The sequence below is a fragment of the Muscardinus avellanarius genome (assembly GCF_963383645.1).
Source record: "Muscardinus avellanarius genome assembly, chromosome: 2".
Lineage (NCBI taxonomy): Eukaryota > Metazoa > Chordata > Mammalia > Rodentia > Gliridae > Muscardinus > Muscardinus avellanarius.
The window spans coordinates 70,935,079-70,959,381 of NC_137787.1; the positions used below are offsets into that span (position 1 = coordinate 70,935,079).

Genomic DNA, 24,303 nt, shown 5'->3' on the forward strand with positions numbered 1-24,303 from the left:
TTTCTCTCAATAGTTCAAAATGAAAATATTGTTCTTACCACCACAAACACAGAAGATAATATGAAAAATAGCATGAGAAAAACAGAAATCAATGTAGAAGCTGAAGCCAAACATAAGGGTGTGGACCTGGGAGTTGATAGACTGTCCAGCTATGAAGCACATAAAACTGAGAGTGTTCCAAGCACTAAGGGAAATCACCTCATAGGAGAGTCAGTCCCACATCAAGAACTGACTCAGCCTGGTGCCGTACAAACAAAAATGCAAGATGTAGCAATTCAGACAGTTCCTTCCAGTAACCGTTTTGATGGGAATCACCAAGATCATAATTTGTCTGACTTCAAAATTGATGAAAGCGTGCAGACTTCGAATAACAAGTCCACTCAACACTCATCCTTGACTCTGCGAGATCCCATAGATACCCCCGGAGAATTCAGGGGTCAGGGCAGCCTTGCTGTACATTCAGAAGATAGACTTGCCATTAAAGATCCAACTTCTACAAGTGGCAGTGAGGATCTTTTGTCGCCTGTGGATGAAATGGATAAATTCTCAACTGCCTCTTACCTGAAGAATCTTCCACTTTATAGGCAGGACTCCAATCCCAAGCCAAAACCTTCAAATGAAATTACAAGAGATTATATACCCAAAATTGGAATGACTACTTATAAAATTGTGCCTCCGAAATCCCTGGAAGTATTGAAAGACTGGGAATCAGAAATGATAGGGTATAAAGGTGACCAAAAGACACAGGCTTTGGGGAAAGCACACACTCATGAGAGTATGAAAGAAACCGCCATGCAAACAGAAGAACCTGTGGCACCTGAAGGCCCCAAGGAGCCACAGCGAGACCTGCAACCACAGCTGAGCTTGAGAATAGAGCATTCCTCGCACAGGACCTTGAGCTCGCCTGATGGTGCCGTGACGAACCCTCTAAAACCTCCCAGAATGACTAGAGACACTGGTAGTGCTCCTTTTGCACCAAATTTGGAAGACATAAACAATATTTTGGAATCGAGATTTAAATCTCGGGTTGCAAATCCTCATGCCAAACCAAGTTCTTTTTTCTTACAGATGCAGAAGAGAGCGTCAGGTCACTATGTGACATCCGCAGCTGCCAAGAGTGTTCATACTCTCCCACATCCTGCCCCCAAGGAACTGACAGATAAAGAGAGGGAAAGGGACACACTGCTTTCCCCAGAACAGACTTTTACTGCCTTAAATAAAACAACGCACTCTGTTCCACAGCCTTCTATTAAAAATCCAGATGATAATGTCATTAGGGAGAAACCTGCTGAAGCCTCTCCTCCTCCCGTAGCTCCCAAACCCACATCTCTTCCCCCTGGTCAGGCGGCAGCACTTAATCTGAAGACTTTGAAAACTTTTGGTTCCCCAAGACCATACTCAAGTTCTGCCCCTTCGCCATTCGCCCTCGCCGTGGTAAAAAGGTCGCAGTCTTTCAGTAAGACATGTCCCCAGTCCTCCAGCGAGGCTGCGTCTGTCCAACCTCCAGCAGACACAGAAGACAGCCACACTTGTTCTATGAACCAGTTTCCAGATATCCCACAACTTGATGTGATTGATACGGTAAGTGTTAACCTTTTTTTTTTTTTTTTTTTTTTTTTACCATGAAGTGTTATACATCCTGGTCAAAACGGGATAACTAGCACATTGGTGTGCTTGTTTGTACTTAGTTCTGCATTCATATTAATAGGGTATCACGCATGGGGGAAAGAATGGCAATATATAGAAACTGATTATTTACTCTTGAGAATTATATTTCATTCAACTTGATGAGATATTACTATTAGGTCAGTGTTATAAAATTCTATCACTAGCAAATATTTAAAGTTTCTTTATTCATACATTCATGTAATTTACTATTTTAGAATTGGGGTTGTTTTTGTTTTGCAAAGTTGATTTTACTTTTCTGTGTGTTCTGGTTTACTTTTTTCTTTTTACTTTTTCATACTTTAATTGGCATATTATAGTCTTACATCATAATTACTTTTTCCTCTAGTTTTATAATACTATAAATTGTTTTAATAGTTTTGTTTATATGCAATGTAAGCAGTATCAATGACTAGATAAAGTAACCAAGCATATCTCAGCTGTGCATATCCACCATATATATCTACCTCCACTTACCAATATTTTTACATAGAACTAATTAAAAATTTTCCAATTTTAATTTCATCTCACCTTTTTCAGCTACATGTATGTTGACCAAAACTAATCATTCTGTAACCTTAATAATTTACCTGAATGTGTGCTTCTGACTTAGGGCTTTGATAACTGAGTATACTTTGCCAAGTTCAAGTAATATAATCAAGGGAGAGTATGAAATTCACAGCAGGAATAATGATAAACAACAAGCATATTTTTTAAAAATGCTTTGCACATTTTTACTTTATGTTGTTTAGAGAATACTTTTCATATTGTGTGACAGTTCCAAAAGTATTTTATAGTACTTTAGCAAACATATTTAAAGAGCATTAGCCATACAGCCAAGCAAATATTTTTCTATAATTTTAAAGAAATGTTTATCTTGAAGAATATTTATTACTTCATTAGCATTAGGAAGTGATGTGTGATACAGAGATTAATCCTTGACTTGGAAATAAAGTCTGCATTTTTTTTTAATTGGAATACCATTCCAAAACAATGAAAGCTTGATTTAGATAATACTGTCTTTGAATTATTGCCTGAGCCCTCTTTAGCTCATTTTTAATAAATATATGTATTTGGCAATTTTAAAAAGGCATTTTTAAAATTACTTGACACAGTGTGCCAGTTAAATCAGTTACTAAGTTGGGCGTGGTGGCACACACTTGTAATCCCAGTGCTTGGGAGGCTGAAACAGGAGGACTGCATAGGTTTGAAGCCAGCCTCAGCTACTTAGGCTCTCAGTAACTTAGTGAAACCCTGTTTCCAAATAAAGTATAAAATACCTCTGGGAGTATAGCTCGGTGGTAGAGAAGCCCCTGGGTTCCACTCTCAGGACCAAACACACACAAAAAAATCAGTTACTAAGTATTCCTTCCTAAGAAGTTTCATTAAGTTTTTTCTTTGTCAATTTAGAAGTCTTAGTGTTTATTTTTAGTCTCATAGTAACAAAATCATAGTCAGGACATAGTCTTGGTACTTCCTAAAACACAAAATAAGCTATTAAGTATAGCAGAATAGGTAATATTCTTTTATTAGCAGATTCAACTAACATTATTAGTAATTAACTGTTTTGTACATTAAAAATGGTCATTTCCCAACATAATATGTTGTAACCATCAAAGTGGGTTATTTTTAAGTCTGGAGAATTTTTTTATTATTAATTTGGCTCTTCTTGCCAACTCCATGTATTAACAAAATAAGCACTAGTTGATTCAAGTCCAGTAAAATTGCACTGTATTCATTAAACAGAGAGGTACCACTTTTCCTTCTTAGCCTTCTAAGTTCAGAGTAAGGGAAGGTAATGCACTCATCTTCCAGCTCAGCTCTGGTACCTAAATGCAGGCCACACAGATAACCTACAAAATTCAAACCAATAATCTAAAGTTTTCAGAAATAATTCATTGGGTGAGGAAGCAGAGCTATGTCTGATCCATCCAACTGGTGATTCTTCAAGAACTATTGATGAAACTTTTGGGGGGAAAAAGGCTCATTCTTTTCTTGGAATTCATTTAAATATTTTGCATTTATATTTATAGCAAAATAACTCTGCACATAATGAACAGAATTCTCAAGTGCCGTCTCCAGCTGACTGCCCATCACTCACCCTTAAGAGACAAAGTTCTTTAACATTCCAAAGCTCTGACCCAGAACAGATCCGACAGACTTTGCTGACTGCCATTCGTTCTGGAGAGGCCGCTGCCAAGCTGAAAAGAGTAAGTTTTCCTTATTAGATGGGTGACAGGGTGTGTGTTTTCAACATTGTTAAACTAATACTTAGGGGACTTTTTTCCCCCTAGCATTGAAATCCTAATAGGGAAGTTGCCAAAACTTCCTCTTTTATGTCAAAGGTCATTTTTGAAGTACAAACTGACAGAGTCCAGAGTCTTACACACACTTAAAATATGTCAGGTCTATTTTCTACAACAGAGGCTAGGTACAAAACAAGACTTTGGTTCATTACTGTATAACTATATATAGAAAGCACCCTGAACTCTTAAGAAATTATGTTAGTACAGCAAGAGTCTTTTGAACATTCCTCCCTGTTACAGAAAAGGTAGACTTTGAGTGATGGGAACCTGAATCATAAGTTCTCCAGTGATCAAAATAACTACCACCTGTGGGGTTTAGGGAGTTTTGTAGCTTCAATCTAAAAAAAAAAAAAAAGCCTATAGAATGTAGGTGAGACCTAATAGAGGAACTCAAGTCTTCATATGCCCTGCCACAGTTGTCTGGCTCCTTCTTGCTAGATGCAGAAGAGCATTTGGAAGCTGTGTGTGGTGGTGCATGCTTGAAATCCCAGTATTTGGGAGGCTGAGACTGGAAGATTGCAGGTTCTCAGCCAGCTCCAGCTACTTAGTGAGGCACTCTGCAATTTACTGAGACCCTGTTTCAAAACAAAGAATAAAAAATAGGGCTGGGGGTGTAGCTTGGCGGTAGAATGCCCCTGGGCTCCATCCCCTGTACTGCAAAAAAAAAAAAAAAAAAAAAAGCGTTTGGAAAGGAGGGACCAGGGCCATGTTTTTCCTCAGAGAAAGCACTAAATGAATGTCACAGGAATTTTTTGCAGGTGAGTTTCCTTTCCCTGCCCCAATATCCCCTAAAAGAGGACATAGGGAATCTTTGAGCAGCTGCATCATCAACACTTTACAGTAGCAATCCCCTCCCTGAGCTTCCCCCAGTCATCCTTTACCATAAGGGGAAAAAAAGTACCTGAATACTCACACACACGCACGCATGCACACATGCGTTCATTATTCCACTGACTTGCTGGATATTTTATTTTGCAAATTTCTTCTCTAAAAGTTTTAGGAGCTATTTAAAAAAGATTTCAGATTATCTAACAAAACATTGCGCTTAACAGAAATTAAAACTGCAAAAGGATAGGAATGTCAAAAAGAAGAAAAAAAAACATCATAGGCCTGCAAACCATGTCCACATTGGCCATAAATACTTAACTGCTTTAACCAGCTTCCTCCATGTTTGTAAGGGGCTGGGAATGACAGCTATTCTTGTCCCAAAAGATAGTGCATTCCTATTTGAGCAAACATGGAGATAAGGCAAACTATTGGAAGCCTTTAGGAGAGGAGGAGACAGGCTAGAATAATTCAGATAATTGGGTTTGAATTTTGTAGCTTATCTGGATAGCCTATATTTAGATGCCAGGCAGCATACAGTTTGATGTAGCTTTAAATATTGAAACTGGTATTTCACAGATTGTGGCCGATTTACATTTTTGAAGGGGAAATATACCCATTCTAATAAATTACGCATTTTCATTTGTCAAAAATTTTCTGTTTCTAATCTTGTAAATTAAAGACGACTTTCAAACCAGCTACTACAAATATAAATTTGACAAGAAAATATATGCATATAAGTGCCAGGTATTTTACTAGATCTAAGGGGTGCAAAAATGACAAAATGCAGCCTCTGCCTTGTGTTCATTCACACCCTAGGCTGAAAAATAGTAGCTCATCAGATGCACAGGAGAACCTAGTAATCACACAGCCCTGGGACTAAGTCAGCAGGCCTATTAATCAGTTTCAGTGAACTAATTGCAGAACACTGTGCTTGAAGTAGGAAATGCATTTCATGGACATGCCAGCAGCTATGTGCTTGGTGTGCTACTGGCCCTGGTCTAGCAATTCCTTCACATAGAAGACTCTCATTGCTTCTGAAATGAACTGGATGTGAATCAACATAGGCCTCGGTGGTGATCCGATAATTGTATCCTATTTAAAACTCATTACTTTAGATTCTACTGAGTATAAAATTTGATCTCTTTGAGTAGGAGGTTATTGATAGCTTTGAGTTGGTAAAGTGCCAGCTCCTAAATTTTCCTTAATGAACAGTTCATATATAACCCATTTTTTTTCACTGAAAATGAACGTAGAATCCAGTAATGTTCCTAATATTTATACTCATTGACCAACATTTTCACTTCTAGTTATACTTTCTAAAAACCGTGTTTTTGCTGGGCGTGGTGGCACACGCTTGGGAGGCAGAGACAGGAGGATCGCGCAGGTTTGAAGCCAGTCTCGCTGGCTTAAGAGACCCTGTTTCCAAATAAAAAATATAAAATAGGTCTGGGAGTGTAGCCCAGAGATAGAAGGGTTTCCAGGAACCCCAGTACCACACACAAAAAAATTGCGTTTTTGTGTGCCAGGAAATTAGAAGAGTGCTCATTATAACCATATATTTAAAGAATAGACCATCATATGACAATAAAATGAGCAAAGTATAGTTAAACATGTCCATATAGATAGAAACTCTTAAAAATACTTCCATGTAAACCTTAGCAGAATGAAAAGCTAATTTATGGTAGAAATAGATTCATAGGTGGCAGTTCTTTTTAGAAGCGAGGATAAGGGCTAGGGATGTAGCTCATTCAGTTGCAAGCACCAAAAATAAAATAATTTTAAACATTAAAGCGAAGTAGTAATTATTTATGAATAAACGAATGGAGTTGGTGAAGCTCATTGTGATAAGACAAACATATAATTTAGGAAGAAACTCAAAAACCAAGTACTTGTAGAAATGCATAATAAAGAAAATACCAAAATTTTAAATGCCAAGTTGAGTAGGGGCTGGAGATGTGCTCTCATGCTTATTCTGTGTGTCTGTTTGCCATCACTGGTGTATATTTATTTGCAGTTCAGTTTTCTGTACATGTATCTTTCAAAAAATTGCAAAAGGCAGTAAAAATGGATAGAGTCTCTTAATATATTGTGATGCTTGCATGGATATACTTGGATACTTTAGTTCCATGTTTCTGTATTTTCCTGAAGATTTCTCCTAGTTTAAGTTTTGACATTTCTTTTATATAACAATTACTGCCAAATAAAATCAAAAGTGATTTTGACAGTAGGTTTAGATCATTCATATGAAAGTTGGCTTTGTGTTTGTTTATATTATTTTGCACCCAAATTTTCAAATTAATTCCAGGAACCTATCTGCCTTATGACTCTGGTTCATACCTGTGCAATTAATCTTTATTTTATTGATTGTTTCACATTAGAACAATTAGGTAGTCGATTGCTGTAGTGCAAAATGTCATGAAAGTATAATTTTTTTCATGTTTTATGCTTTTTATCACATTATACCCCCATTCAACCCTGTAGTCTCAGAGATTAGTCTTGTCTCCATATCAGTCATTAATACATCTTGCTCAGTGTTTTATAAATTGTGCTTGATGTTAAGATTTATATATGAATCAGTAAATTATTTATAGAAAATAAGGTTAATCCATTATCATTGGCCTGTATTGATTGACACAAGAACCTTATCAGATACCTTTTTTTTTTTTTTTTTGGTGTTAGGGATTGAACCAGGGCCATTCTACCTCTACATCCTCAGCCTTATTTTGTTATTTTTGAAATAGTCTTAGTTACGGAGGACTTCATTAAGTTGCAGAAGCTGTCAGCAAACCTGTGATCCTCTGTCTGAGCCTGACCATCCCTGAAAGACTGCTGTGTAACCTTCCAGACCAGCTTTGTAATAAATAAACATATTTAGCTTACCAAGGCAGAATCCTATGGAAATCATTTAGAAACACACACACACACACACACACACAGGTTATATATAGTATATATAATCTTTCTCCTAAAGTTGAAATTTCAAGCTTCTGAAAATTCTTTAGTGTTTCTATTCACTTGCAGCTTTTCATAGAGAAGAGTTTACCATAGAATTTTAAAACTTAGTGTATATATATATATATATATATATATATATATTATATACTATTCTTAAGATTACATAGTATTATGAATGTAACACAACTTTTAACTGGATTCTATATATAGTGCTTCAATGAATGTTTTACTTGTAAACATTTAGATCCACCAGTATGGGGATTTTTAATGCATAAGATATCTTTTGCTTTTATGTTACAAAGAATCTATAAAGACTCTAATTTTTTCATGAAATTATAAAAATAATTCTATACATAGAGACTTTGTTGACCAACGCCACACAATGGAAAAGTATTACCTATTGTTTGTTGGTTATACTTGGAAAGAATTCTCACATGGACACCTGACCAGATGCAGATTAGTTCCCTTGCCCTGGCTACAACTTTTCTTCTTAGCTATTTTATTTCAGATATAGAGTATCAACCACTCGATCCTGGATTCATAAGGCTATCAAGAAAGTTCATTATTGTAGATTACAAAATCTTCATTTAGTAAAAGGAAAGGAATGAAGGACATGGAAACCAAATCCAACCAAATTTACCAAGTTCTACCTTTTCACCACCTTTTTTGGTTGAATCTGATCATTTGTACTTTGGCTTTCATCTTGCGAGAAAATGATAGCGGTTGGTTTTGAATCTAAGGTAGCCAAACTACAATTAGGTAAACTGTGTGCATGTATGTCATTGTCCACATGATTTACTTTAGGATGTGAGACTATAATGCACCAATAAAAGCACATTATAAAAGTATTATCTAGATAAACTACTTTTCTTAAAGCATTTTCTGTTCATTAGTTCAAAATACACATATTTACTATTCAGGATCAACATGATTTTTCTTTACTTTCTCCTAAGGTTGAAATTTCAAGCTTTGGAAAATTCTTTAGTGTTTCTTTTCACTAGCAGCTTGCATAGAGAAGAGTTTGCCATAAAATTTTGAAACTTAGGGAATTATTTGCTGGAAAATGACAATAACACACAAACCTCCTTTGAAAGCCACAGTTATTTTGGCATAAGTCAGAGTTTTGACTTTTTTCACCCTTCATGTGAAAGTACTTTTAAAAGCCATTTGCCACTTTTATTTTTCTTAATAAATAAGGATTCACTGAGAAGGGAACTTCAAGTTAACAGATATTATCAATATAATTAATTGTTTAAATCACTGTTTTTGTGAAGCTCAGTTTCTATTTTACAAAGCACTTTGGGAAAGACAGAATTAATCTAGCTAAAAATGCTTGTTCACAGCTTGGCCTGCAGTCTGTTTGTGCTCTTGTCCTTTAAGTTGATTTGGTAATTTTATAAAGCCTTGGATGTGTTAATGGGTTATTTAACTTGTTTGTTGTAGAAATAACAACATTCTCACTTTTCATTTCATGGGAGAGTGAATGTTTATTCTTGATTATTTGCAATGTTTTGAATAATAAGTACTGAATGTTAGCATGAACGAGTAAGCAGAAATTAAAATGTGTAAATGTTAAAAACTAGACAACTTCCCATTTTGAATTGATGGGTGCAAAGTATGTTTCTTTCTCTTAGGTTACTGTTCCGTCAAATACAATATCTATGAATGGAAGGTCAAGGCTCAGCCATTCCATGTCCACGGAGGCCCAGGACAGCTGTTAAGTGTCACCCACTCTCCTGCTCTTCACTATTTCCACACCACAGACCAGCTCCAGAGAGCATGGGCGAATGTATATTCAGATGTGCACTAATATATTATCTATTAAAGTATGATAATTTGTGCTATGGCTTTCAATGCCAAAAGAAGAATTACTTAGAATCTATAATTTATAATAATGTTTTGGTCTTTTTGTTTTAAGAGCTATATATGCTGCTTTAGTACTTTAAAACAAAGATAAATGACTTTCATTTTTTTCAAATGAGAAATAATTGCCCATTATTGATATCTCTTACTTATTGACACGTTCTCTACAATGATGACTTAGACAAAAATATAAATTAGGGTTGCTAATGTTTGTATGACATATTAATAGGAAAACAGATCTGATATGTGCTGCCTCAGTGTTAGTCTAATTGGAACTTTCTGTAAGTTACACTAAACCCTGTTTTATGCTAAAAGAATGACCTAGGGAACAAGTGATTTCAGATAAGTATATTCAGTTCAGTTATTATTTTTGATGAATCGCTTAGTGTGTAAGACTTGATTTGTGTGTTATTTATGTGATTTCAAATCAGTGTCAAATTTAGAGGAAGCAATATTTTAATACTTTATTAACATGGAACACTTGTTTTTTTAATTTTTAGAGCTCAAGTTGTACAAGAAGAATTTAAAATATTTTCTGTATATTATGATATCGTCACACAGATATTACATATTTTATGTGCCAGAAGCCTTAAAAATCTTCCTGTGAATATGTTGATACATTGTGACACTTATTTCATACTTGACGTGTAGAGAAGAGTAGGGGTTAGTTCATGCCCATGTTAGAAAACTTTAAATACTATTTGGAAGTTCCAGAAACCCTAGTTTTAAAATAATAAAATGACAAAATAGTCACTATTTAGTTAAGATGCTAATATTTTAAATAATAATATATACTTACACAGAAGCAAAATGGTTAAGCAAAATAGTGCCTAGTTGGGTACAAGACCTTAGACTTTTAACTATTCTGGGGTCTAGAGCTTGTTGGTGTTCCCTCCCTACTTCAAAAATGTAATCTTTCATTTATTCTAAAATATTTGTTCAAACAAGCTGACGTTAAATTGGTTTTCACTAAAGCTTTGGGATGTCTGCTTCTTTAAAAATATATTAATTTTTTTCTGTTTAATAAAAGCAAATTATATATCTGGGGTTTTATTTTTAAATGTAATTTGTATCAACCAGAATATTTGTGTACCTCACTTGATGAACACATTTCCATCAGCCAGCGAATAAACAAGTAATACTAAGTTCTACCATTCATCAGAACTCTCTAGTATACATTTAAGCACTGGCATTGGGACTGCAGAACCTGTGAGCTAAGAATACATGATGTTAGGCATAGTTCCTGACACACAGCAAGGGAATCATATGTGTTTAATTTTGCTGCCATATTTCTTGAATCTAATTTAGAGAACCTTGTACATCAATACCTGAGTTATGTCATTATAAGCTAATAGAGAAAGGAGTTTTGAAAAACTGTGTGTGTATAATTTATTATCCAGTTAGAAAAAATAAATTTAGGTTTATACTTCAAACCTTAATCAGATATAGTTGAGTTGGATTAAAGACACATGCCCACATAATACTGGGGATTGAACCCTGGGGCATTATACCTCTGAAACACATCCCTGTCACTTTTTGTATTTTATTCTGAAACCGGGTCTTGCTAAGTTCCTGAGACCGGACTCCTGTCTCAGCTTGGGTTTGTAGTTATTAGGATTATAGTCATATACCACGCTCAGCTAAGAATTACCTTTCAAAAGTAATATTTTAAAGCTTAGAAGAATATATTCATTACTTTCAGACCTGAGCATGTGGGGAATGTTTAAATTAACTGCAAAGGCACAGTCATAAAAGATATGATAAATTTAAATCCATGAAAATGCATAATTTACATGTATTGCAACTACGTTAAAGTCAAAAAGAAAAGCCACATTCAGAAAGTATTTTCAATACATACAAAAAGGTTAATTTATGGAAGCAAACAAGAAATTCAAAAGGCCAACAGACATGGAAAAAATACTCTTCTTAGGTAATCGGGGAAATACTAGTTAAAAACCCAAGAGGATAACACATAAAATTAGCAAAAACTTTAAGTTTCAGAATATATCAAGTGTTATCAAGAACATGAAGCAGTAGGAACCATTTTAGGATTAGTGGGGAAATACACTGGCACAATAATCAACTTTATGGTATTAAGTAAACCAAAGATCCCTTATCAAGTTACCTGAAAAAGTGCAGGTACATAAGGTGACATCCACAAATGTTAATGGCAGCCTAGTGTGTAACTGAAGAAAAGGGTCCCAACCAGTATTCAACATTGGTAATGTGTTTATATGGTAGACTAACAGCCAAAATGAACAAGCTAAATTTGGGGGTCAGCTAGGTATAATTAAATAACTGAGGAAGTATGTTGTGGACTAAAGTATGTTTTATGATATTAAAGTATAAAATATGTGTGTGATAAACAAATTTATATATTATATATTTTATTAGGTATTTATGTCATATATATAACATATGGCTGTGTGTTGTATAGAAAAGATACATACACACATTTGCTGGTGGTTACTGTGAGAACAAAGAAAAGAAAGCTAAATTGAGATTTATAGAAGGCATCAGTTGCATTTGTAGTATCTTATAAACTACTCTAAAACAATGTGCTTGTTTTCAGCTCTAGAGTACAGAATGCCTGAAGGACTTTAATGTGGGTTTTTTTGTGTGTTTTTTTTGGTTTTGGTTTTTTGGTTTTTAGGTACTGGAGATAGAACCCTTCTACCTCCAGGCTACACTCCCACACCTATTTTATATTTTATTTGGAAACAGGCTTTCTTAATCCAGTGAGGCTGGGTTTGAACCTGAGCGATCCTTCTGTCTTCGCCTCCCAAGCACGAGGCTGGGCTTTAATGTTTTAAAGGTAACATAGGACATAGGGGTGTAATATGAATCATCATTGCACACTTGTTCTGAAAAGTTGCTGTGTTTACACCACTTTAGAAGGATATATTTTACCCTCACTACTCAGTTGAGAAGTTTGTGGCAAGTATATTTTACTCATCATGTCTTCAAGTGACAGCAAAAATAAGATACAGGAATGGTCCTGCGTCAGTTTTTTATTTTTTATGTTTTGATACAAATTCATACACACACACACACACACACACACACACACACACACGTATACATGTATAGCCCATATACCCCTAAAGGTTTGGGGTTTTTAAGTTTTTGATTGTGTATGTTATGATAACAGAGTCACAAACTAATTCTTTTTAGCAACTTGCCTTTTACTCCAACAGTGTTCTGGAAGACATACATACATACATATATTATATATATATATATATATATATATATATATATATATATATATATTATATATGATACTGGCTGGAGTCAAGATCTTAAGTTTAAACCTTAGGTCTTAGCCAGGCGTGGTGGCACATGCTTTCAATCCTAGCGCTTGAGAGGCTGAGACAGGAGGGCTGCACAGATTTGAAGCCAGCCTCAGTACTTAGGGAGGCTTTCAGCAACTTATTGAAACCTTGTTTCCAAAAAAGTATAAATAGGTCTGGGAGTATAGTCCAGAGGTAGAAAAGTCCCTGGGTTCCACCCCCAGCAACACACACACACACACACACACACACACACACACACACACACACAAAAACAACCTTTAGGTCTGCCTCTTAAAACTCATGGGATCTTGGGAAAATTAATTTCTCTCTGCCTCATTTGCTCCTCTGGAAAATTAAATTATACCTACTTTATGGGGATGAGTGTAAAAATTTAATGAATTTTAGCAGTGTTTGGCACATAGAAGTTTTTAATGCACCTATTTTAATACTGTTTGTGGCAGGATTATTCACTACACACTCCTATTCTTCTGAGAAGCTACCCTCCCTCACATCTCCCCTCCATCTGCACTGCCAGACCTGGCTTTGGCCTCTAGCATCAACAACAAGAGTCCACACACCATATGAACAGTCTGTCCTTAGACCTAAAGTTAGTTATTTTTGAAATTAAAGGTGTCAGTTGATATGATTATTTGATGCCCGTTCATTTTCTACTCTCTACCAATAGAATAAATATAAAAGAGCCAAGAAATAATCCCATTTTTATACTATTAATTTTGTTAAGAGAGAACTTGCTAGTAGAGGTCACAATGAAGGTCTATAGCCAACGTGGTTCAAGATGATTTGGGATGTAAAATAGCTTATATTTATTTAGTGCTTTAATGTTTACACAAGATTTTTTATGTTATTTCATCACATATGAAACCAAAAAATGCAAGAAGAGATTGATGCTTTACAGAAGTCACAGTACAGGTCTCTGAACCCCACGTCTGATTTCTAGTTTACTCTTTCCAATGACTGAAAAACAGATGGTGAAGAAAATAGTACTGGATTCCAAAGGCCACCAGATGAGTAACCTACTTGTTTTGGATATTCTTTCACTCGTCCTTGTCTCCCAATGTTAGCACTCTTGAACATTTATATTCTTAATACTTCATTAATACTATTCATTAATACTTAATACTCTTCCTATGAGTAAGATACATTTTCCTCAATGCAAGAAAAAATACCATGTGCTCACCCAAAAGAACCTTTCTTACAAGCATTTTGAGAAATACTGTGGAACGTCTGGTAATTGTTACAGCGATGTTGGTATTGCTTTTTCACAAATTAGAAAAATTTCATTTGAACGTGTAGTAAATTGCTTAGAGAAGAGTGCTGCATTTGCAAATGTAGTTTTCAAAACAAGTAACCACACCCTATTTATTGTTATTGCTAATTCTTCTGGTAGTTTAAGTAATAGTCCAAATTTTTGACCCCTCATTCATTCAGATATTTTGCCCTGTGACTTTACAGTTCCTCCCACTAAAGAGGCAGAGCCCAGTTCCACACTTAGAGAAGCAAATTTTATGTCCAATAAAGTGAGGAAAATGGTACTGCACTGGTCCTGAGACCAGGCCTCAAACATTGGCATGTTTCTCTTTGCTTTCACTCTACTTGAACTGTTCTAAGAAGGACAGCTGTAGGATATCTGAGTGCTCCTAGAAAAAGAAAGAGATACAAAGAACAAGACTCACCTGAAGCCAACCTAGATCAACCCCCTGACACTAGCCAGCCCATCCCAGATCAGCAGAATCACATACGCATCTCCAGCTCTGTTGGTGAGTATCCAGCGTTCCTGTAGCAATAGGTGCAACATTCCTTGTTAAATCCATACATGTTTGATGCTAATCCTAATCATATTTTTTTCACATTCACCTACCTTGTTTTCTCCCCAAATTCCAAGAATACTTAAGTCCAACACAAATACATACACACCCCACACTATTTTTTATCTGCAACAGTTAGAAGCAATTCTAACTTAATATTTGTAGTGCAGAAATACTTTCTTTTCTCCTTGGTTCTCATTTTGTCTTCAGACCTAGAAGCATGAGAGCCCCCAAAGTTACCTACAGTCCAAGAAGCTCTTTGGACTTATAAAGATGGCCCGTTAGTTTTAATTTTTAAAAAAGAATTATTCATCAGCATAAGCATAACCTGAGCAACATTTGGGACCCAATTGTACTAAACATTGATTATCTAAAATTCAAATTTAACTGGATATATTTTATTTTGCTAAATCTAGCAACACTGCTATTGCATTAAAAATCAGGAAAAAAAGTATAAAGCAAGAAGAAGCATCTGATGAAAAACAGGAAAAAAATTTAGGTTCAGCTGTGTCAAAGCAAGAGGCAGCATTACAGAAATGAGCAGCTCAACCTTTGTGTTCCTTGATAGCTCACCAGAGAAATGTACATGTAACATGTTGGGCAACCATCACTGAAGAACGTTGTTCATAGTGAGGAAATCCTCTGAGTGACTTATGTTGGTAGGTTTAATATACCTTCAAGACATCAGAAAATAATGTCCTGTCCTTATTAACCTCAGCATTATTATGAAAGTTATAACTTTTAATTCTAGATTGTGGATATGTGGGTAATTCCTAATAAAGTCAGTAAATTGTTGAGCAAGTATCACAGTATGCAGCCATACTTTCCACGTGAGTAGAGGGAGATCTAGTTTCTGGTCATGGGCTCCCCAGCCACCAATTAAGAATGCTGTTCAAATCAATACAGATGATGTGAGGCAAGTAGCAATTTAGCAAAAGCATCTCAGTGTTGGCAAAGCTTACTGAAAGGTAATAAGGTTCAGTCTTAGAAGCATGCACTCTTAGATCTGACCTAACATTTTTAAGAGGGAGGAGAAAAGTAAAGAAAACATAATTTGTTAAGTACCACATTTGCACTATTTACTCTGTTGGGGGGCCATTGAGGAAGATTTTATCATCCATTTGATGCAACAGGCTTAGAACAGCCGAGTAACTTACCCTGGTTGGTGCTGGGATTGAAGAGAGATACTTTACATCTGTCCTACCTTTTTCTATACACTCTGCTGCCTTACTCCAGGCATTAAATGTATTGTTTTTTGTTTGTTTTTTTGTTTTTGCAGTACTGGAGATAGAACCCAGGGGCATTCTACCTCTGAGCTATACCCCCAGCCCTATTTTTAAATTCTTATTTTGAAACAGGGTCTCACTGAGTTGCAAAGGGCCTCACTAAGTAGCTGAGGCTGTCTGAGAACTGCAATCCTTTTCTCGGCCTCCCAAATGTGGGATTACAAGCATGTGCCACCATGCCCGGCATTAAATGTGTTCTTTAACAGTCAGTCTTAAAATTATTTTTTCTGTGTTATGAGCATCTCTTATAGATTACATCACTATGTAATCTCATCTCAGTTGCCTACCTAAAATTAAGTGCCACTGTCACTATTAAAAATTGGGAACTTTGAGAAAAAGTTTGGTCATTGGGCTTCACTGTCATGAATGGCCTAATGCCATTATCACGAATGAATTCCCAATAAGAGGAGTGAGTTCAGCCCCTTTTCTTTATCATCATATACCCACTTGCCCTTCTGCATTCCACAGTCAGAGGACCCAGGATGAAGGTCCTTCCCAGATGTCAGTGCTATGTCTTGGACTTCTCAATCTCCAGAACCATGATCCAAATAAACTATTTTAAATACTTTTATGAGTGCATTGTAATTGTACATCATAGTGAGGTCCAGAGTGATATAAACAAGTATGTGCACAGAATTCCACATATTCAGCATCCCACCTGCTCCCTCCTCCCTCCCTCTACATGTGAGTGGGATTGGTAGTGGTACCTTCATACCTGGACAGAGCATTCTTTGAACTGTTTCCTTCTTCAATCCTCCTTTTTCCCCTTTTTCTAGTCTCTTCCCCGAGCCCCTTCCATTGTATTTATGATCTCTTCTCACTTATGTAAAGTTCTTTATGTTTTCTGTTTTCTCTCTTACACATATAAGAAAAAAACATACACTCTGAATTAATTTGACTTTCTGACGCTGAATGATCTCATTCAGCATAACGTTCTCTAATTTTATCCATTTTCCTGTAAATAATATAATTTTGTTCTTTTTTATGGCTGAGTAAGTAAAATATTATTGTGTCTATATGCCATTTTATTTATCCATTCATCTGTTGATGAACGCCTGGGTTGGTTCCATGATTTGGCTATTGTGATTTGTGTCAGAATGCTATAGTATTCTGACGTAAACTCTTTTGGAAAGATGCCAAGGAATTGTATAGCTGGGTCATAAACTGTTGGTGGGATTGCAAGTATAACTTTTATTCTTTGTAAATTAGTCTTTGGTAGTCTACTGTAGCAGCAGGAAATGTACTAGGACACCAATTTCTCTGAGATCATTCTGCCATTCCAAAACATGATGGATGGCTGTACTAGGTATTGTACCACATCTTTAGTAAAAATTAATTCACCTCATAAAATTTTACTAGTTACTTATAGGAATGTGGCAATGCCCTCAAGAAGTTTCAATTCAAAGTCAGAAAAGACACAGATGTAGAACTATAGAGTAATATAATTAAATACTAAATGAGATGTTCCAAAGTAACATCTGGTAAATATCAGAGGCTGTGAAGATATTATGCTATAAAGGGGGATGGTGATTTGGACTTCCAAGGATGGGTGGATAGAAGTAAGTAATATGAATATAGGAAGAAAATTTTACAATTGTAAATATGAACAAAGACAGCATAGTATGCATAGACTGAGTTTGGTTAACAGAATACACATTCTGGAATGGCAAGTTATTTATTGATAAACAGACACTGGACAGGAGAGGTGGCCCAAGCCTATAATCTCAGCACTTGGAAGGCTGAGATAGTGCAACAAAGGTTCAAGAATAGCCAGAGCAAGGTAGTGAGACTCTCAACAACAGAGGGAGACCCCTTTTTTTGTGAGACAAAAAAATAAAAAGGGGAGGCTTGGAGTGTAGCTCAGAGGTAGAATGCCCCAGGGTTTGGTCCTCAGTAGTACCACCAGACAAACAAAACAAACAAACTATACATGTATATATTGACCATTTGCTTTCCATCAGGGAATACATTGAATGATAAGGAAACAAAGATGACTAAGATTTGATTCTAGCCCTCCAAAATGATAGGCTAGTAATATTTCATGAAATAAAGTCATAAAAGAAATGTACTAGAAATGTAAGCTGCCCATTTTCCCACTTGATCGTCTTTTTTGTTGTTTGGTTTTTTAAGGTTTTTATTTTTAAATTCTTGATACTAGCCATTTATTTATTTACTTTTTAAAATTTTGTGGTATTGGGGAATGAACTCACGTGTATTCTATCTCCAAGCTATATCTTCAGCACAATTTTATTTTTTATTTTGAAACAGAATTTTACTAAGTTGCTGAGGCTGGTCTCCAACCTTTAAACCTCCTTGACTTAGCCTCCCAAATAGTGCAATTACAAGTATGTGCCATCATGTGTGCCATTATGTACTCCATTAAGGTATATGATTACAATGCACCAATTAAAAATTTTTAAAAGACCACAGGAGATACCATTTTGAACCTATAGTCAAAAGTTCAGAAATGTAATAATACTAAGTTATTATTGGAGAAAATATGGATCAATTAAATCTCATAAACACTACACTGTTAATGGGTATATCATTTGGTACAAATACTTTGGAAAACATTATATTTATTATTATGACTTTATAATAACCCTTTACATATTGAAAGAAAGTCACTCCTTTTTCCTATTCTTTTTTTTCTAATTTTTTTAATTGGTGCATTATATTCATACAACTTATTGGGGTAAAAAACTTGTGTGTACAAACATGTAATCATCGCTGATTTAACCCCTACCCAAATCCCACCCCATTCCTTCCCCGTCCCTCCCTCCCTTGCTTGGCTTAGTGATTGACTTCGATATGTTTAAGTACATTGTGTGTTTTAGAGATTTTCCTCATACCCCCTCCTTTCTCCTCCTTTAGGTTGTCTTGTTTGCTCCTCTTTTCTCCCTAACTCTCACATATTAGGGAAAGCATCTGATTTCTTATTTTTTGTGCCTGACTAATCTCACTTAGCATAATGTCCTCCAGTTCCATCCATTTCCCTGAAAATGATGTAATTGAGGTTTTTTTTGATGGCTGAGTACAATTCCATTGTGTACATATCCCACAGTTTTGTAATCCATTCATCTGTTGATGGACATCTTGGCTGGTTCAATAATTTGGCTATGGTGAATTGTGCAGCTATGAACATAGATACACATGCATTAGTTTAGTAGTTTGGTTTCTTTTCTTTTGGGTAGATACCCAACAGTGGTATTGCTGGATCAAATGGTAGGTTTGTTCCCATTCTTCTGAGGATTCTCCATACTGTTTTCCAAAGTGGTTGCACTAATTTGCAATCCCACCAACAATGTCTTAGAGTTCCCACTTCTCCACATCCTCGCCAGCATCTGTTGTTTATGTTTTGAATGATAGTTGGAGTTAGGTGATATCTCAGGGTAGTTTTGATTTGCATCTCTTTTCTTTATCTGGGCTATTCTTAGCTCTTTGGTCTTTTTTTTTTTTTTTTTTTTGGTGGTACTGGAGATTACATGCGTGTGCCACCACACCTGGCCCTCTTTGGTCTTTGATAAAAGTTTTGGAATAAACTTAAGTTTCATAATGCATGATTGGGAATTTTATTTTATTTTTTCTTTTCTTTTCTTTTCTTTTTTTTTTTTTTTTTTTTTTGGTGGTATTGAGGTTCCTGGAAGCCATTCTACCTCCGGGCTACACTCCCAGACCTATTTTTTACATTTTTTATTTGGAAACAGGGTCTCCTAAGCCAGCACCTGCGGCTGGCTTCAAACCTGCGTGATCCTCCTGTCTCTGCCTCCCAAGTGCGGGGATTACAAGCGTGCGCCACCACACCCGGCATGATTGGGAATTTTAAAGAAGAGTTCAGTGCTGGGCATGGTGGCGCACGCTTGTAAACCTCACGCTTGGGAGGTAGAGACAGGAGGATCGCGCAGGTTCCTGGCTTAGGACACCCTGTTTCCAAATAAAAAAAAGGTAAAAATAGGTCTGGGAGTGTACCCCGGAGGTAGAAGGGCTTCCAGGAGCCCCAGTACTACCAAAAAAAAAAAAAAAGAAGAAGGAGAAGAAGAGTTCTTGTAGACACAAAGAATAGCTTTATCTTTTAGCTAAAGAAGTACAAAGCAAGACTACAGGAGAACAAATATATCAAAGTCAATCACTAAGCCAAACATGAGAAGGAGGGAGGGGAGAGGAAATGGGGCAGGAATTGGGTAAGGGCTAATTGAGTGAAGTGTGCATGCATGTGTGCCATTATGTACTCCATTAAGATATATGATTACAATGCACCAATAAATTTTTAAAAGACCACAGGAGATACCATTTTGAACCTATAGTCAAAAGTTCAGAAATGTAATAATACTAAGTTATTATTGGAGAAAATATGGATCAATTAAATCTCATAAACACTACACTGTTAATGGGTATATCATTTGGTACAAATACTTTGGAAAACATTATATTTATTATTATGACTTTATAATAACCCTTTACATATTGAAAGAAAGTCACTCCTTTTTCCTTTTCATAAGTCACTCTTTTCTTTTCCTTGGCTATTCTTGGCTCTTTGGTCTTTTTTTTTTTTCCCCAGTACTCAAGGGTTTATTGTGGTCCATGTAGGAGGGGAAAAGAATGTAACTACAACTGGTCAACATAGTTTATAATATATATATATAAAATTTGTTTTTAAAGATGGCACAGAAGAGAATGCAAATGTACACATGCAAGGCCTTAGAAAGTAGCATATTATGATAATCCCTTCTTTAGAAAATTATCGTTTCTATCACTAGTACCACAGGCTAAATTATATATTAAGCCACCTTCAAGTAATAGTTGAGGCAACAGAATGCAGAGGCGTCACAATGTGTTCCACGTAATACAAATAACTAGACAGACCAATACTTCTCTACAATTTTTTTTTCTGATTGCCAGTTAAATAGAGTTTTAATTCCACAGCTTAACAATGAATGGCCATACACTGAAATCAACACATAAACCTAGCATTTCAATCTAAGCTTGTCCATGTACACAGCTGAAATCAATTACAAGGTATGGTCTAACAGATGCTAGGAGAAATTCATATTAAAGTAGTTTATACAGGTATTAAACTTCATCTTGCACACTGAAGTCATCATACATACAGGGCAGTCAGAGCTTTTATATTTGTGTTTATTCTTCATTTAACTTTTAAAACACTACTATAATCGAGTATTAAAACAAAAACAATAGCAAGTAGTGAGCATATTATGATTACAGTCCTTCACTCAATCACTACTGCATATAAAATGCCTGCGGTGAGTGTCTTTCACTGGCCCCATTAAGAGGTCTGACACTGAACACCACCTCTGGGGTGATGCTCATCATCCTCATAAGCTTCTCCATTATAATGGCGCCGTCTTTCCTGATTTGGATCAAAGTCCACCAGTTCTACTTGATCCATCTCATCAGTCTCTTCTACTTCCTTCCTCTCAGGTAGGAGTTTTTCCAGCAGAGACAGTTTATCAGGAGAAAGAAAGCCATTTTCAGGAAAGTTTACCTTAAACTCGATGATTAGGCGACCCTTTTCATATGTTCTACAGTAAATTGGCATGCCTTCATTTAGCACACACTTTATATCTCCATGCTTGACAATCTGACCTGGATGAGAAGTGATGACTATGGTTCGGTTATCAAGAGTAGATACTGGCTTTTGGAAGCCACACCATGCTTCAACCAACTGTATGTCCATACACATGAAAAGGTCTTCTCCCCGCCGAGTAAAAACAGAATGGTCCTTTTGATCTAACACAATGATAGTATCTCCTGGCTCCAGTCCTGGCTCTTGGTCTCCTTCACCATGGAAGGTTATCTTCTGGCCATCTTTCATGCCTTTGTCAATATGAACTTCTAGAATCTTCTCTCGAACTATCTTCCTTCCATTGCAGCTTTTACATCTATCTTTAGGACTGATCCGTTCCCCATGGCCCTGGTACTCCATGCACATGGGCTGAATTTGCTGAACCATTCCGGGTCCTATCTGGTGAATTCTTATCTGCATTCCAGTACCTTGGCAATTGGGACAGCACTCTACTGCTCCTTTCTTACTACCTCGACCTTCACATTTGTCACAGATCACATTCTTTTGCAGAGCCAGTTTTCTTGTTGCACCATTATATAAATCTTCTAAGGTAACAGAGAGCTGATGCACAACATTTTTACCTCTTCTTTCTCTCTGCATCCTTCCTCCTCCTCCAAAAAACATATCGAAGATGTCCATGGGGGAGCCAAAACCGCCACCTGCTCCACCCTCCTTAATTGCCTGTTCTCCTCCTTTGTCATATAATTCCCTTTTCTTGGCATCAGAGAGAACTTCATAAGCTTGCGAAATCTGTTTAAACTCCATTGGGATTCTTATCAGGGTGGTACTTCAAGGCCAGCTTCCTATATGCCTTTTTCAATTCTTCCTGGGTGGCATTGGGTTTAACTCCCAAAACATCATAGTAAGTAGTTTCTTTCACCATTTTCTACAGCCAGTGAGCGGGCTGGCGCCGGCATGAGAGAGCAGGAAGGAGCGCGGAGCCGTGTGCAGCTGGGGCAGCCGCCGCTCCTCCGCCTCTCACCGAGCGTTCTTGAAAGTTCCGCCCGGCGCGCCGCAGCCGTCGTCTTTTGTAGCCGAGTCCGGGCGCCCTCTTTGGTCTTTGATAAAAGTTTTGGAATAAACTTAAGTTTCATAATGCATGATTGGGAATTTTATTTTCTTTTCTTTTTTCTTTTCTTTTCTTTTTTTTTTTTTTTTTTTTTTTTGTTGGTGGTACTGGGGTTCCTGGAAGCCATCCTACCTCCGGGCTACACTCCCAGACCTATTTCTTACATTTTTTTATTTGGAAACAGGGTCTCCTAAGCCAGCACCTGTGGCATGATTGGGAATTTTAGAGTTCAGTGCTGGGCGTGGTGGCGCACGCTTGTAATCCCCACCATTGGGAGGCAGAGATAGGAGGATCGCGCAGGTTCCTGGCTTAGGAGACCTGTTTCCAAATTTAAAAAAAAGGTAAAAATAGGTCTGGGAGTATACCCCGGAGGTAGAAGGGCTTTCAGGAACCCCAGTACCACCAAAAAGAAGAAGAAGGTGAAGGAGAAGGAGAAGAGTTCATGTGTCTGTCTAGTAAACACAAAGAGTAGCTTTATCTTTTAGCTAAAGAAGTACAAAGCAAGACTACAGGAGAACAAATATATCAAAGTCAATCACTAAGCCAAACATGAGAAGGAGGGAGGAGAGAGGAAATGGGGCAGGAATTGGGTAAGGGCTAATTGAGTGAAGTGTGCATGCATGTGTGCCATTATGTACTCCATTAAGATATATGATTACAATGCACCAATAAAAAAATTTTAAAAGACCACAGGAGATACCATAGAAGAGCTGCTGCCCCGGCGGGTGGACGATAATGCAAAGTGCCATGTTCCTGGCTGTTCAGCACGACTGCGTACCCATGGACAAGAGCGCAGGCAGTGGCCCCAAGAATGAGGAGAAGCGGGAAAAGATGAAGCACACCCTTTTAAAAAACTGAAAGACCCGTTTGAGCTACTTCTTGCAAAACTCATCCATTCCTGGGAAGCCCAAAACTGGCAAGAAAAGCAAACAGCAAACTTTCATCAAGCCTTCTCCTGAGGAAGCACTGCAGTGGTCAGAAACATTCGATGAGCTGCTAGCCAGCAAATATGGTCTTGCTGCATTCAGGGCCTTTTTAAAATCCGAGTTCTGTGAAGAAAATATTGAATTCTGGTTGGCTTGTAAAGACTTCAAAAAAACTAAGTCGCCCCAAAAGCTGAACTCAAAAGCAAGGAAAATATATACCGACTTCATAGAAAAAGAAGCTCCGAAAGAGATCAACATAGACTTTCAAACCAAAACCCTGATCGCCCAAAATATACAAGATGCTACCAGTGGTTGCTTTACGACAGCCCAGAAGAGGGTTTACAGCTTAATGGAGAACAACTCTTACCCGCGTTTCTTGGAATCCGAATTCTACCAGGGCTTATGTAAAAAGCCACAGATCACCACGGAGCCCCATACTACATGAGTTGCAGAGAGGAGCCCCCACATGGAGGACATTTCTTTTTCCTAAGGGGAAAAAAGGCTGGGACCTGCCAAAAACTGACCTTGAATTCAGCCTGGGTGGTCAGGGAGCATCGCTCAGAACTATTGATTCAAAGTTTGGTAGTGAATCAGGAAGCCAGGAAGCGAGGAGAAGCTGGTGTCAGGAGGGCCCCTCCCTTACTGGGTGAAGGTCACGTAGGATGCCTCACCAGAAAAGCAGGAGCTGGAGATGAGAGA

The 24,303-nt window shown here is 36.9% G+C and overlaps 3 protein-coding genes across 3 annotated transcripts in view; 2 read left to right on the plus strand and 1 right to left on the minus strand.

Annotated features, from left to right (window-relative positions):
- COBLL1 (cordon-bleu WH2 repeat protein like 1) overlaps positions 1-9,475 on the plus strand; it is a gene marked incomplete at both ends in the record, with an annotated part of 161,493 nt that extends 152,018 nt beyond the window's left edge. The window contains 3 exon segments of the mRNA XM_080689387.1: positions 14-1,581; positions 3,699-3,875; positions 9,389-9,475. Coding sequence (XP_080545513.1) covers positions 14-1,581; positions 3,699-3,875; positions 9,389-9,475 — 1,832 coding nt within the window.
- Positions 9,476-21,309: 11,834 nt separating this feature from the next.
- On the minus strand, positions 21,310-22,550 carry LOC308259123 (dnaJ homolog subfamily A member 1-like; the record flags this gene model as incomplete). Its single annotated transcript, XM_080689914.1, is given in 2 exon segments — positions 21,310-22,369; positions 22,371-22,550. Coding segments are annotated over 2 exon segments (1,182 nt in total). The 5' UTR covers positions 22,493-22,550.
- Positions 22,551-23,413: 863 nt separating this feature from the next.
- LOC308259083 (regulator of G-protein signaling 2-like) lies at positions 23,414-24,049 on the plus strand (the record flags this gene model as incomplete). Its single annotated transcript, XM_080689833.1, is given in 2 exon segments — positions 23,414-23,533; positions 23,537-24,049. Coding segments are annotated over 2 exon segments (633 nt in total).
- Between the last annotated feature and the right edge of the window lie 254 nt (positions 24,050-24,303).